Consider the following 15,087-nt stretch of genomic DNA (forward strand, 5'->3'; position numbering starts at 1 on the left):
ATATTTTCCAAATGATACTGTTAGGCATTGTATATGAAGTAGCCCCCCAAAGCTCCTGTATTAATGCAGGGATGTTTTGAGTTGAAATGATTTGATTATGAGAGCTGTACCTTAATCAGTCCATCCTATTTTGAATGGACTAAGTGATAACTTAGGCAATATACATGTGACTAGAAGTGGGTAACTGGGGGCATGCCTTGGAAGAGTCCATCTTTCCTGCAGCCACTCTTGTCCTTTCTCTCTGCTTCTTGGCAGCCACGAATGGAGCAGCTCTTCTCCACCATGCCCTTCCACTATGCTATTCTGCCTTACCCTGGGCCCGGGATCATAGACTGAGCCAATTTTTTCTTCTTTGAGTTGTTGTTCTCAGAAATGTTTGTCACAGCAATGAAAAGCTAACACAAATACTAATAACTACAAAACTTAATAAATTTTAAGTGTTTTAAAATATACACATTTAAAAGATATATTAAAACCTATCAGAATACCAATATTTTTTAATAGAAATAGAAAAATCGATCTTGACATTCATGAAATCTCAAGAAACTGAATAACCACAACAATCTTGAAAATGAAAAAAATAAGTTGGAAATCTCATAGTTTTTTATTTTAAAACTCACTCCAAAACTACAGTAAATTATATTGGAATAAGTATGTACTGGCATAAAGACAAGCATATAGCCTAAGAGAATGGAATGGAGAGCTTAGAAATAAACCATCACGAGCAGGTATAGTGGCACATGGCTATAATCCCAGTCATTCACGAGGTTGAGGCAGGAGGATAGCAAGTTTGAGGCCAGCCTCTGCAACTTAGTGAAGCATTAAGCAAGACCCTGTCATAAAATTAAAAAAATAAAAATAAAAAGTGCTATGGATGTAGTTTGGTGGTAAGGTTCCCTGGGTTAAATCCATATTATGAAAGAAAGAAAAAAAGGAGGGAGGGAGGAAGGGAGGGAGGGAGGGAAGGAAGGAAGGAAGGAAGGAAAGTAGGAAGAAAGGAAGGAAGGAAGTTACTTAGTTGATGGAGAGAGAGAGAGAGAAAGAGAGATGCAGAGGAAAAAGAAACTCTCACATATATGGTCAGATGATTTTCAAAAAGTGTGCCAGCCAAGACTTTTAAATGTGAAAGGGATAGTTTTTCAACAGTGTTGTGAAAGCTGGATATCTACAAAAGAATGAAGATGCCCTCCTACTTTTAACCATATGTAAAATTTACTCAAAAGAGATAAAAGATATCAATGTTATGATGTCAAATTGTAACACTCTCAGAAGAAGACAGAAGAAAATCTTTCTGACATTGGTTTGGCAATAATTTGTTGGATATGATCAAAAATCAAGGCAAATAAAAAGGAAATACATTTCACCACAAAATTTGGAATTTCTCCAAAGATAATATATAATTATCCAACAAGTATATGGAAAGATGTTGAACATAATTCAACATTAGGGAAATGTAAGTCAAAACCACAAGGAGATATCACCTTATACCTATCAGGATGGCAATTATTAAATAAAATAACACATGCTGGCTAGAGTGTGGATAAATTAAAACTTTGCACTCTTGGTGGGAATGCAAAATGCATATCCACAGTGTAGAACAGTATGATAGTTTCATAAAATATTAAACAATATGATCTAAAAATTACACTTCTAGGAAATATCCAAAAAGAATTGAGAACAGGGTCTCAAAGAGGTATTTGAATACCTATGTTCCTGGCAGCATTATTCACAATATCCGAAGGTAGAAGAAATCCAATTGTTCATAGATAGATGAATGGATAAACAATATGTGCAAATAGAATGGAATGGTGGTTAGTTTTAAAAGTAAGGGAATTCTGACACAAGTTACAAAATCAATAAACTTTGAGGATATTATTTTAGATGAAATAGGCCAATCACAAAATGACAAGCACTATATGATTAAAATTCATAGAAACATAAAGTATACTGAATAGTGGTTTGGAGGGATAGGGAAGAGAGAATAAAGGGGACTTGTTTAAAATGTGTTTTAGCTTTTCAAGATGAAAAAGTTCTGGAGATTTGTTGCACAATGATGTGAATACACTTAACACCATGCCACTGAAATTTACATGTAAGTAGGTTTAAGATGGTAAATTAAGTTATGTTTCACTGTTACAAATTTTTTAAAAATCCAAGTATGATATAATGATGTCACTATACAGATTTGAAGACAAATACAACTAGATTTTGCACAAATGGTTTAGTCTAGCTCTCTCAAAACTAATGACTAACATGATTACAAATAATTTTGTCAGTCTTATGAAGTCTTATGAAGCCCATTTAAATGTTACTGAGGAAAATTCATACACTAATATATAAACAATACCACAATAGACCACTGTGTGTGTAAAATGATTTAGCTTTACTCTTTCACAGAGACAGTGTGTGGGGGGGGAGAGAAAGAGAGATTTTCAAGAATTATTGTTCAGTGGAGGAGAAAACCAGTCTGTGAATTTCCTCTTTGCCGATAGCCTGTGCGAATATTCTTTAATTTTTGCTGCAGGCTGAAGGTGCTTTTTCAGTAGTATAAAAGGTAAGACTTGGGCAGTGTTTGAAACCCCTTGGTATGTATCTTCTTTTAACACTTAACTATCACAAATATTTTCACAACATTATTTCTTAATATACAGCAAGCACTACTTTCTTTAAGAAGAGCTTTATAAAGCTACATTTAAAGACTAAGTTTAAAACAGTGATCCAGCCCCTTGGCTGAGCATCTGATGGTTATTTTTTTTTAATTGCATCATTTGTAATTTTTGTTCTCTCAGTATGCCAGTAAGATAGCTCTCTGACCTTCAGTCATATTTTAGGAAAGAGAATTATAGCTTGTCGTTTCTTTTTGTGTAATTAATAGGGTAATTAACAAGTTGTATTAAGATTTCAAGGGCTGACTTAATTTTCTTTTTTTAATGCCAACCCAATTATTTCAATTGGATGAAAAGTTCATTGTGAAATGGAATGGGAGATTTGTTAAAATGCTTAATTAACAAATCAAACTCATTACCCACACAAATAGTACTTCTTGCAAAATTCTTTAAAAGTAAAACTATTTGTAAATTTTATGAAATATAAAACATTAAATCAGTCTAAGAGTATTCTAAATATTTCATGTCCATAGTTGGCAATTTTTGTTGAGCTTACATTGGAATGTTCTTCCATATTAAAGCTCATGCAAAACTGTTTAAAACACTCTCAGTACACTAATATTAAGTGGAGTTAAAATTACTTAGTATAAAAGATAACTGAAATAAGAGTTTTAAAAAACGATTAATAATGTGTCAGTGTTAAATCACTGAAATAACTTAAATTTGCTTGAAAATTTTAAATTCACTTTGCAAATGATGGCTTTGTTTATTATAGTGACAGGTTTGATCTAATATCAATTATTTTTCAAAATATGAAAAAAAATTTGTATCAGCCAAGATTGGATACCTCACTGTTGTAAAGATGGTTGCAACACTAGTAGCACCATGATCACTTAGGAACTAATTGGAAAAAAAATTACCAGGTCACTCAGAGACAATGAAGTTCAAAAACCAATAGACTAGTTTATGCTATAAGTAAAAACCACCCCATCCCAACCCATCAAAGTCTGAAAGAACAAAGTCTGCTATAGCTCTAGACATTTCTCCAGGATAGTGATATTAAATATTTTGTCTCAACATTTAGGATGCTTTGAATGTGCAGCATAACTGCCATGCCCAAGGATGAGTGGGCTAGAGAAATGAGTTAATAAGATCCCAGCAACTAAATGCTTCCACCTGGAAGTGAGCAATAACACTGACTTCATTTCATCAACTGAGGTGATTTACCTTGTCACACTTACATTTAAGGATTAGGGAATGGCCACCCACTGAGATCTAGAAATAGAGATAACTAGATATTGGTAAACAATAGCAATGCTACCACACTTAGCTAGTTCCTAAAAGAACAAACAAGGCTTGTCATTGGATCAAATGCCCATTTATTGAGGAACAGCTCCGCATATTTATAGAGCCAGGGGTGGCTTAACAGTTGGCATGGGGTGCTTTTTGATTGGAGGGTAAGGATCAGGTGAGCCAGCAGGGCTAGTCTGATTGGTGGGTAGGATCAGGTGAGCCAGCAGGGCTCTGATTGGTGGGTAAGGATCATGTGAGCCAGCAGGGCTCTGATTGGTGCAGGGCTCTGATTTGGGGCGGGGGAGGGGGGAGGCTAAGGATCATGTTAGCCAGCAGGGCTCACCATTGGACGGCTCTTCTAACTTCTTTAGTTAGTCTTTGGAGCCAGGCGACTCCTAACAGTTCCTATTACAAATATAAAGCCCCTGTGTACTGCAAGAGTTGCTGAATCATAGGCTTCTCCTATGAATCTCCAGTTTCAACAGTAACCCAGGTAATCCCATTCTCTGGTACCAATTAAATTTAAGAACTATTGCTTTGGATTCTAGTTTAAGTATATGTTAAATACTAAATTTAATTTTTTTTTCAAAAGGAAGACTGGTTTATAAAAACACAGGTATTTATGGATGGTAAAATAACATATGATATGGGACCAAGGACAGGTGCATTTTAGGTTTTTGTTTCTATTAGCTTTTACCAGGTAGGGTTCTGATTATAACAAGATTTGGTATGCATTTAATGCATTCATGTTAAAATTCATTTCATCAGATCTTTTTTTAGTTATTAAAATACTATCCCAGTGGACCACTGTGCCACCTGCACAACTCAGTAGAATAAAAAACAAATAATCCTATTAAAAGTAGGCTAATGATTTGAATAAACATTTCTCAGAAAAATCAAACAACATATATGTGAAAAATGTTCTAACTATGAATAAATGGCAGAAAGATCAATAGAGGGAAGGGAGCACGGGGTGAGAGAGGGAAGGAAAAGGAAAAATACTGGGGTCTGAATTAGAACAAGATATATTGCATGATTCTATAATTATGTAAAAATGTATTCTACTGTCATGTATAACTACAAAGAACCAATAAACAGGTAAAGATGATTGAGAAGAAAAGAAATGAAAAAGAAAGAAATGTATCAATTATTTATAATATATTTAGAGCGCCCATGTCCAGGAAAGCATCATTGCTGCTAAATAGTTTATGTGAATATGCTGAAAATAAGATTTACTACAACATATAACTGTTCCTTTCTCTCCACAAGCTTGCCAGCATTCATTATTGTTTGTGTTCTTGGTCGTTGCCATTCTGACTACAGACTAGTACAAATACTTTGGAAAGCGGTTTGGAGATTCCTCAAAAAAACTAGGGATTAAACCACCACATGACCCAGTTATCCACACACCCCGTAAGTGTTTTCCCAAAAGATCAAAAATCATCATATTACAGAGACACAACCACATCGATGTTTATAAAGCATAATTCACAATAGCTAAATTATGGAATCAACCCAGATGTCCATCAATAGATGAATAGATTAAGAAATTGTGCTATATTTATACAACAGAGTTCTACTCAGACATTAAAAATAATAAAATTATAACATTTGCTGGTAAAGAGATGGAAATGGAGAATATCATGCTAAGTGAAAGATGACAAACTCAGAATCTCAAAGGTCAAATGTTTCCTCTCATATGTGGAAGCTAGAATAAAAGGAAAAGAGTTAGAAAGGATAGGATAATATAAAGAACCAATCAAATATAAATTAACAGAGGAGTGAAAGGAAGTCTATTAGAGAAAAGAGAATTGGAGAGGGTAAGAACAGGTGGGAAAAGGGAGAGGAAAAAGATGGGGGATCATGAACTGAAATCGATTTCCATGCACGTATGAATGTCAGAACAAAACAAACTTCTATGTATGTTTTAGTCAGCTTTCCACTGCTGTAACTAAAAGACCTGACCAAAACAATTGTAGAGGAGGAAAAGGTTATTCAGGGGTTCAGGTTTGGGAAATCTCAGTCCATAGACATCAGGCTCCATTCCTCAGGGCTCAAGGTGAAGCAGAACATCATGTCAGAAGAATGTGGCAGAAGAGTATGGCAGAAGGAATTAGCTCACATGATGATTAAGAAGCAGAGAGAGAAACAAATAAATTGAAAACAAAATATTCACTACAGAAATTATGAAGAACTGTTTTATCAACCAAAGTAACTCTGTACCATACCAAGCATAGGGTATTAACTCACATGGGTCAGGGAAGGTGGGACTTCACAGGACTACTTTGAAGGTGTTGACTAGGCTATCAAATGGCAAGGGCATACCAGGCACAGCGAACTCTTTGTGCATAGCAAAGATTGACATAACAGAGAGTGGTTGGTAAGGGAGAGCTACAATTGTACAAAGAGAACCATAGTACAAGGGCAGAGACAAGAAATACCAGGAAAGTAAAATCTGAGGCTTAAGAAGCCCAATGATGAAGGACAGGCATATCATGCTGAGATCAGAGCTCATCCTTCCAAGAAATGAGGAACAACTGAATAGCTTTAAGTCCAGAAATTGCATCATCAGACTCATTTTTAAAAAGACCATTTTGATGTGCCAGATACATTAGCTCAAATAGGGCAGAATGCAAGACATGATTCTAGCCTAAAGGATAGGATGTTAACTGAGACAGGCAGTGGGGATGGCGGAGAAGAATAAATTTGAGAAATGTCTGGAAAAACTGAGAACAATTACTGATCAACTGAAAATGGGAGATGAGAGACAGAGACCTTGAATGACCACCAGCAATCAGGTTACGACAACCTGATAAAGAGGGATATTCAACAGAAAAAGCCAAGCAAGTTTGCATGTAAAGACAATATGTTAGGTTTTGGTCATGTTGAGTCAGGTGAGTCTGAGATGTTCACATCAAGATGATTGAGGGGTGGCTGGATCTATGAACAGGGAGATCCAGAAAGAGCTGAAGATGTAGATTATTGAGCCTATAGCATATAGGCAGAAGGAGGCAAGAGTCAGATGAAAAGTGATATGGAGAATAAGATAAACAGATAAGAAAACAAGAAGTCTTGGAATAAACCCTTGAACAAGAAAACAGAAATGAGTTAAGAGTATGAAGATGGGAAAAAATGGCTGAAAACAAGATGACAAGGAGAGAATGATGGCACGGAGTGCAAAGCTGGAGAATTTTACTCTTTCTCAAAGAGGAGAGCAGTCAATACTATAAGTCACTTCAGAGAAACCATCTGAATACTTTCCTTCCCTCTGTGCTGCCTGGACAGGCAGTGGGCAAGAATAAGAAAGGCTGGGAAGGAAGCACCCAACAAGATGCTCATGCCAATATATTAAAATCAGGAAAATCTAAATTTAAGAGAACTGTAAGTGTCTGAATACCCACATGGGAATTATTCCCATTTTATATAATCTTTTTATCATGAAAAATAGGCAGATATTACTGATGAATGAGGTTTGGCTTAAAAAAAAACTCATTATGTTTCTTTCAATCAAGATGTAGATTTATTTCACTCCTGCAGAAATATGGGTTATAAAAATACTATGGATTAGAAATTTATTTTTTCCTTTTAATTTTGGTATATATTTTAAAGACTGAAAAACTTAGAGAAAGAATTAATTTTATGAATACATTTAAAGATGTTAAATATCATATAACCAGAACCTAATAAATAATACTCTAAAAAATGTTAGGTCTGTTTAAACATAAGCAAAGACACCAGGAACTATAACTAACTTTGAAGAAATACTAGTACACTGAGCTATGTAATCAACTACACCCAAATAATTAGGTTTAAGTTGTAATTGCTAATTGTATTTGCACTTGGAATTAGAGAATATAGCACTTGAAGCTTTGTACTTAAAATGTACAACATATAATCATCTTAGATTCAAATTATCCCACTCTCTAAAATAAAACTGAAATTATTTGGCTCTATGTTTTACAATACCCCCCAAAATATTACTTTATTCAAAATTAGTGTCTTCCAGGAATATATATTTTCAAATTAACTTACTCTATTGAATTCTTTTATTTTATACTACTTAAATGTAGATTCAAGATAAAGTATAATTCACTATTTGCTATTAGTGGACTTTTCATTTTATTAAATCAATCCCAAAAGCACACACAGATGTGTCTAAAACACAGGTATAAATATACTTTACCCAAATTAGTAAACTTTCTAAAAAGATCACCAGTAAATATTTGAAACATATTTTAAATTTAATGTGTTAAGAACATGAGTTAACATGTCCTCTTCCAAGTCCCTTTTCTTGCTTTTTCCTTTTTAGGTAAATGTTCCACTAATCAGTATTTAAGAAGACTTTCTGAAGTTGATCACATAGGAGTAAAACCCAGAATCCCATGTTCCTATTATACATCCTTGGCCAAATCACTGCATCTAAATTTTCTTATATTAAAAGGGTGGGTTAATAACAATCACTTTTTCCTGGATTATAGTAAAGAATAGATGGCACATAAGATATGGCATTTGTATTTCTGCTAGTTTTAAGCTTCTACTATGTGTGTTCTGTGAGACATTTTATATATTCCATGAATTGTGTCAACAATCCTGTGAAGTACATATTGTCCTCAGCTTTGAAATGCCTCAACTCAGACCATGAGCAGTCAAATAACTTGATGAGAATTACACAACACTGCCAGGATTTTAATCCAGAATGTTATGACACCAAGAAAGCATGGTAACCACACTACTGCATGCTGGTGGATGTCTCTATGTCTCTTCTGAGTTTCTGGAAAATAATGGATGGGTCCATGTCCACCTTTGAGGCATTCGATCATGGTTTGGAAAGCAGGGTCACATCAACAAACACCACTGATATTTCTATAGCCCTGTTGAATCCAGGGTGGGAGAATGGAGCCAGAAAAGGGAGACTAGAAAGTCACAAGCTCTGGATGATCTCTCCTCTGCTATCCTTTTGTAAACTCTCTCTCATTATATCCCACCTTCCTTGTTTCTGATTCCATCATTACAGAGTGCTTGCAATGTCCTAACAAACTGTCCCCCTCAGACATCCTCACAGTTGAACATGCCGTTTCCATCTGCTTCCTTCTTCTCCAGTTGAATCATTTCTACTCATATGCCATAGTAATTTCATAAGGTCATGTTCTCCAAAATTCTCTTCTGTCCTTTCCAGGTAGCTCTAAGCCCTTTGTTGTTGTTGTTGTTGTTGTTGTTGTTGTTGTTGTTTGGTACCAGAGTTTGAACCCAGGAGTGCTTGACCATTGTGCTACATCCTTACCCCTTCCTTTCTAAAAACGATTTTGAGGGAGAGTCTCACCAAGTTGCTTAGAGCCTTGCCAAGTTACTGAGGCTGGCCTTGAACTCATGCTTCTCCTGCCTCAGCCTCCTGAGCCACTGAGATTACAGATGTGTGCCACTATACTTGGCTAGCCCTTACTCTCTTGAGCTGCCACAATATTGTTTACTTGACTCCTCTACACTTACTATGCTATAATCATGCTGTTATCACTTGTCACTCTCTACCACTCACTTAACTCTAATCTCATGAAGACAAAAGTTTTCTCCATGATCTTGTTCCCTCTAAGGTAGCTCCTGTCACACAGAAGAAATTTGATGAATGATTGTTCAAACACATACATGTTTAATTGTAGTTTTATGATTTAGATATGAGGTATCCCTGGAAAGTTCATATGTGAGACAATAAAATAATTTTCATAAGTGATATCATTAGGTTGTGAGAACTATAACCTAATCAGAGGATTAATCCATTTGATGGGTTAATAATTTGCCAGGACTATTAACTATAGGCAGATAGGATATGGCTGGAAGGTCACTGGGAGCATGCCTTTGATACTTACATTTTGTTACTGACTACTGGTGTGCTCCCTTGCCCCCCTCTCTTTCTTCCTATACACCCTCCTGCCATGATGTTTCTGCCTCATCTGGGTCCCTAAGCTATGGAGTCAGTCCATTATAGACTAAACCTTAAAAAACATGAGCTAAAATAACCTTTTCTTCCTTTAAGGTGTTCTTGTTAGATATATTGGTCCCAACACTACAAAACTAACATAGTAGAAATTGAATACAAACACATCTCAGTCTAGCTTGCTTATATGATTTTTGAAAGTTATAGAAGCAATTATCTCTACCAAAAAATTATTATTAAATCTATTTATTCAATGGCAAGTATTTAAAAATCTACCTAATTAAATTTGACTTTGGCAGATTACTTAACTCATTGGCGTTTCCTGGTCTAAACAACTGATATAATAAGATCTTCATGTCTTCATTCCTTAAAGATTTATTAAGGCACTTCTATGAGCCAGGCAATATTTTAGCCAATTGTTGATAGACCTGAACAGTGTTAAGGGTTATTCTGCTCACATGTTGCTCTGCTCCAGTGGAAGATATAGTCAAGAAAAGAGATCCAGTGTGATATGTGTTCTCATGGGGAGTATCATGGGAGTTACTGTGATACCATGGGATGTATTAGGGGACACCAGTTCCAGAACTGGGAACAGAAATCAGGGAAGCCATTCTTCATGACATTAAAGCCAAATGGTATGTATGAGTGTGTAAGTGTAAATGTGTGCATGTGTGCAATTGGTGGCTAGGAGGAACGGGGACAGAATAAGAGCTTTCCGGGTGAACAAAATAGCACTTTTAGCAATTCAAAAAAAGCTTCATTATTCAATTTAAGAGAATTAAGTGGTACATGTACACTCAAATGTTATTGGAGAAGTACGGGGACTAGATAAGTTATCAGGCTTCTTAAAATATTTGGATGCTATTTTTAAAGTAATGAGAAGCTAGTAAAGGAGGAACTGATAAGAATTGCATTTTTAAAAAGTGCAGTGTAGAGGTTAGATTACTGAGATGCAGAATTGAAATGGAGAATCCAATTAGAAGGTTGTTAACCATAATACACAAGAGATGATGCTGATTTTGACCTAAGAAGTGGTAGTGTGTAGAGAAATAAGCAAATAAAAAAGGTACAGAACTGACAACCAACAGAGCTTGATTGTAGAGTCCCAGTAAGGAAGAAATCAGAGAAAATGTTTATTTTTCTTTCTCAGCCTGAGTGATCAGGAGAGCCAGTCATAGGAGGAAACAGGCATGATGGGGTGATAACCTGTTTCCTTTTGTACTCAAGAACTGCTTTGAAGATTAATCGAAATAATTTATGGAACAGGAACTATCACAAGGCCTAATGCATTTTTGCTCATTTCTGTAGTCTTTTCCATTCCCTTCTTCTCTTTTTCACCATTGTTCCAATCACTTAGCAGCAAAACTGGCAATAGAATCCCAGACTTTTTCTTACCATCCTAGAGTTCTCTGTTAATGAACTACTGATCTATAAACAAAGATGAAACATACTTTAAAGCGAATATTCACAACTTATCCCTGAATCACTTACAAGCTGACAGCTATCCAACTTATTTTTAGTTTATATTTAAAATGAATCATATGTTCCAAAGTGACTGACAGAAACATAGCTTTGTTTCTGAAGCCAATTCCTTTCCATCATTTTTGGACATCATTCAGAGCTATAACAGACTTTCATGGTGTTTAAAAGCATTCATCCACGACAACAACAAATGCTAATTATCATAAAAAATAAATAGCTCCTGTTAACATCAGTTTAAGAATTTCTCCTACTCTTGCACTATATTTCATCTATCATCCCATCTGTTTTTGGGGAGGGAACAAAGACTGGATGAAAGTATAATTATCATGTATCAAAGTGGACAACACAATGAAAGAGAAATGAATATAAATGGGAGGAATAGCATACATAACAAATAAATCTGGAAAAGGAAAAAGGAAAATATAAATAAAATGTTGCATGTGTGTCCTACAGTAAATAATTGATACATAAGTCCTTTACAGAGTCAATATGGTTTATCTTGGTGGGTGGGGGGCTACCCATTTCAGTTCACAGTGCTAGCTATAAATAGATCTCTTCCAAAGTCACCAAATAATAATCACGTTTTCCTGTGAAATTTACAATTTCTTTTTTTAATTCCATCATTAAAATTCTACCTTGAGAGTTTTAAATATGAAGAAGACAAACATTCAATTTTCATATATTTCTGAACATATTTTAAAGAGACTCTTCTACCTGCCTTAAAGTCAGTTGTATCACATAAAATAATCATGAATACCCAGGTTCTCAAAAGTGCTTTCAATTAAAAGAAACAAATGGTCAGTTACAAATTAAATTTTGTCATTAAGAATAATTATAAAATCATAAATAATGATATGTCTTTAAATGTGAATTAGAAACTCAACAAAGGCAAGGACTTTGCTTCTTTTACTGCATGTAATCATATCTGTAACTGTCCTTGGCCTGTAGCAGGTACTCAATCAATATTTGTTGAATTAAATGTTGCATGAAATAGAACATTAATAAATATTTTCCCAAGAGAATTTTTAAGCCATACTTATCCTACAAATAATTCTGTAATGACTCTAAATTGGCATTAATATTTAAATAACTGAAGACTTTTGAAATCTCCAAGAATCTACATCACCTTTAAAGCAATGAAAGAAACAAAGCTTCTTTAAAAAGCAACTTACATTATTGTAATAAATTTAATCTGAGGTCAGGATTCCAATAAACATACACAGCTTTAATTAAATATATATATATATATATATATATTTTATTATACACACATGCATGCACACACACACACACACACACATTTATATTTCTGTTCAAACTTGTCTATTTCCCAATAAAAACTTTTAAAAAATATCTTCATTTCTTAAGTCCTGTAACTTCCTGTTCTCTTTAAAAAGCTCCTATTTGCCAATTAGTAGTAATTGATATTTTTAACAAATAAACAAATTTTGGAACAGACCTCTGTATCTGCATATGTAAACTAAATGTGTTCCTGGCATACTCTTGGGAAGAATTTAAATTAAAATAATTTCAATGAGCTTTGTAATGTTTTGAACAACCAATAAAAAAAATATTTAAAAAAAAAATTTTGGTATATTTAAGAAAGTATAGTGAAGGGCCCTAAAATAAAATATTTTATATTCTAATTTAAAGAATACTAGGTAGAGTATTGAAAAATAGCATAAAATTTTAGCTATGTTTCTGTCAATCATGTATTGCTCTGTTTTAAGTTCCTTCACCTCTATAACTGCCAACAGATATTAAAAGTTTATTTTTACTGTTTATTTTCTTAAATTTCTCTGCAACTATTTTTTTCAATACTGGTGGATGATATGAACCCAGGACCTCTTGCTTGCTAGACAAGTGCTCTACTGAACTACACCCTCAGCCTAAGACTCGTGTTTTGTTAAAAATTGAAGGTAACCATTCATATATAAAAATATTGACATACATTAAAACAAGAAATTTGCATAATCTCCAGTCAGTAAGTATCCATTAAAATATTCTTTTAAGAGACTCAATAAATATCATTTGTACGTTCTAGTCTCTAACTCCCTAAATGGTGTCTGCACAAGAGTAGTTCCAAAAACTCACAAGTATTTCAATGGTTATTATGTTGTTGCACAGTTGAGAAAGAAATCTCAACAAATTTATTACTTTCCATATGCATTATTTGCATATAAACAGATAAAAAATTGAGGCAAAACTATGAATTTCTTGACAAGTTCACTGATAACTGCAGGAAATTATCCTCAACCTATTAGAAATATTCTTTGAATAAACATCTCATATTATATTTCATACTATCTCTATCCTTTGCCCAATTTATGGTTAAAGCTAGTTGACACTTCAAGGAAAAAAAAGTGCTTAATATACAAACAGAGAAAAAGTCTGTGATTTTGCTGTTATCTGTATACATGAAATTAGGATTGATATCTGGTTCCAAATGTCTTTCCTTCTCTTAATTTTTAAAAATGAACAAACAAACAAAAACCCACACAAAAATCAAACAAAAACCAAGAACACAGAATCCGGAGTAGGCTTCAGAAAATGATATATATTTAAAGCATAGCCCAAAGACTACTAATTTTTCTTACCAGTGCTGTCATCATATACAACTGTGACGGTTTTCCACTTGAAAAACTGCACCAAGTCTAAAATGGCACGGCTGAGCGAAGAGAAGTCTGGGTAGAGGCTGACATAAAAGGAATCTTTGTTGTCTGACACCTGGTGCTTCCAGCGGGTCTGTATGTGGGGAACCCCCAGAGCATTGCAGATGGACTGTACTGCGTTTGCTGATGAGCTGTGTGAAGGCCCGAAGATGGCAGCCACCCCAAGAGACAGTTGATCACAGGCTACAGAGGAGATAGAAGTCTGTTAATAAAGAGAGGAGAGATGCCAGTACATCAGCAGATAACACATTATTATTAAAACCCAAAGGTATCATCCTGAATAAAGATTTTTTCTTTAATATAATATTTACATTTCACTACTTTTGCATTTTATCTGTCTCTGAACATTTTCAGTTTGTTATAAGAGAATTAATTCACTCAAATGCCTGCAGCTTAATGTTCAAGTAAGTCTACAATTTTGGAGAAGGAGAAAGAAAAGGAATGTCTACACATTTTTAAATTTTCATGTTCATTTTGGAAGACTAATTTTTGTTAGGAAAGTGAAAAAAATAGTGTTTTTTTCCCCAAATTTCCTGGTCATCCTCCATAATTTAAAATTATTAATGAACAGTTCGCCATTTGGTCCCTCTTCTGACTGAATTAGCTAGGGCAAAGTACAGTTACAGTATAGTCACAGGTCAACTTATGCATACAACCAGTCATACAAAACCTACTATGGCTCTTGGGGATGATTTCATATGAATTTAACTCACTGAGTAGAAGAGCGCCAAAATCATTAGATAAGTATTCATCTTATATGCTTTTTGGATACTAAAATGTCTTTTATACTGTTCTAAATTATTTTTTAAAGTTAGTATGGGAGTTCATAATCCGCTTGAATCAAATGTATGAAATACGATATGTCAAGAACTTTGTAATGTTTTGAACAACTAATAAAAAAATAAATAAAAACAAATCATTATCACAATGAAAAAAAAATAAAGTCAGTATTTACTCACAGAAAATTTTATTGTTATGAATAATAATTGTAGTAATTAAAAGGCATAAACAAACTAGAGCATATTCAGTTTAGGACTTAAATTTTTATAAGGCACACTGAAGCAAATAGTGAGTTTGGGCCCAGAGTGAATAATTACTAGAATCA

At 34.2% G+C, this 15,087-nt stretch overlaps 1 protein-coding gene across 2 annotated transcripts in view; it reads right to left on the reverse strand.

The window, feature by feature from the left end:
• Grik2 (glutamate ionotropic receptor kainate type subunit 2) overlaps positions 1–15,087 on the reverse strand; it is a 645,182-nt gene that overhangs the window by 423,804 nt on the left and 206,291 nt on the right. For both annotated transcript variants that reach the window (XM_076859896.2, XM_076859897.2), the window contains exon 3: positions 13,908–14,165. In XM_076859896.2, coding sequence (XP_076716011.2) covers positions 13,908–14,165 — 258 coding nt within the window. The remainder of the gene's footprint in view (positions 1–13,907; positions 14,166–15,087) is intronic.

Source organism: Callospermophilus lateralis, chromosome 6 (genome assembly GCF_048772815.1).
Source record: "Callospermophilus lateralis isolate mCalLat2 chromosome 6, mCalLat2.hap1, whole genome shotgun sequence".
Classification (NCBI taxonomy): domain Eukaryota; kingdom Metazoa; phylum Chordata; class Mammalia; order Rodentia; family Sciuridae; genus Callospermophilus; species Callospermophilus lateralis.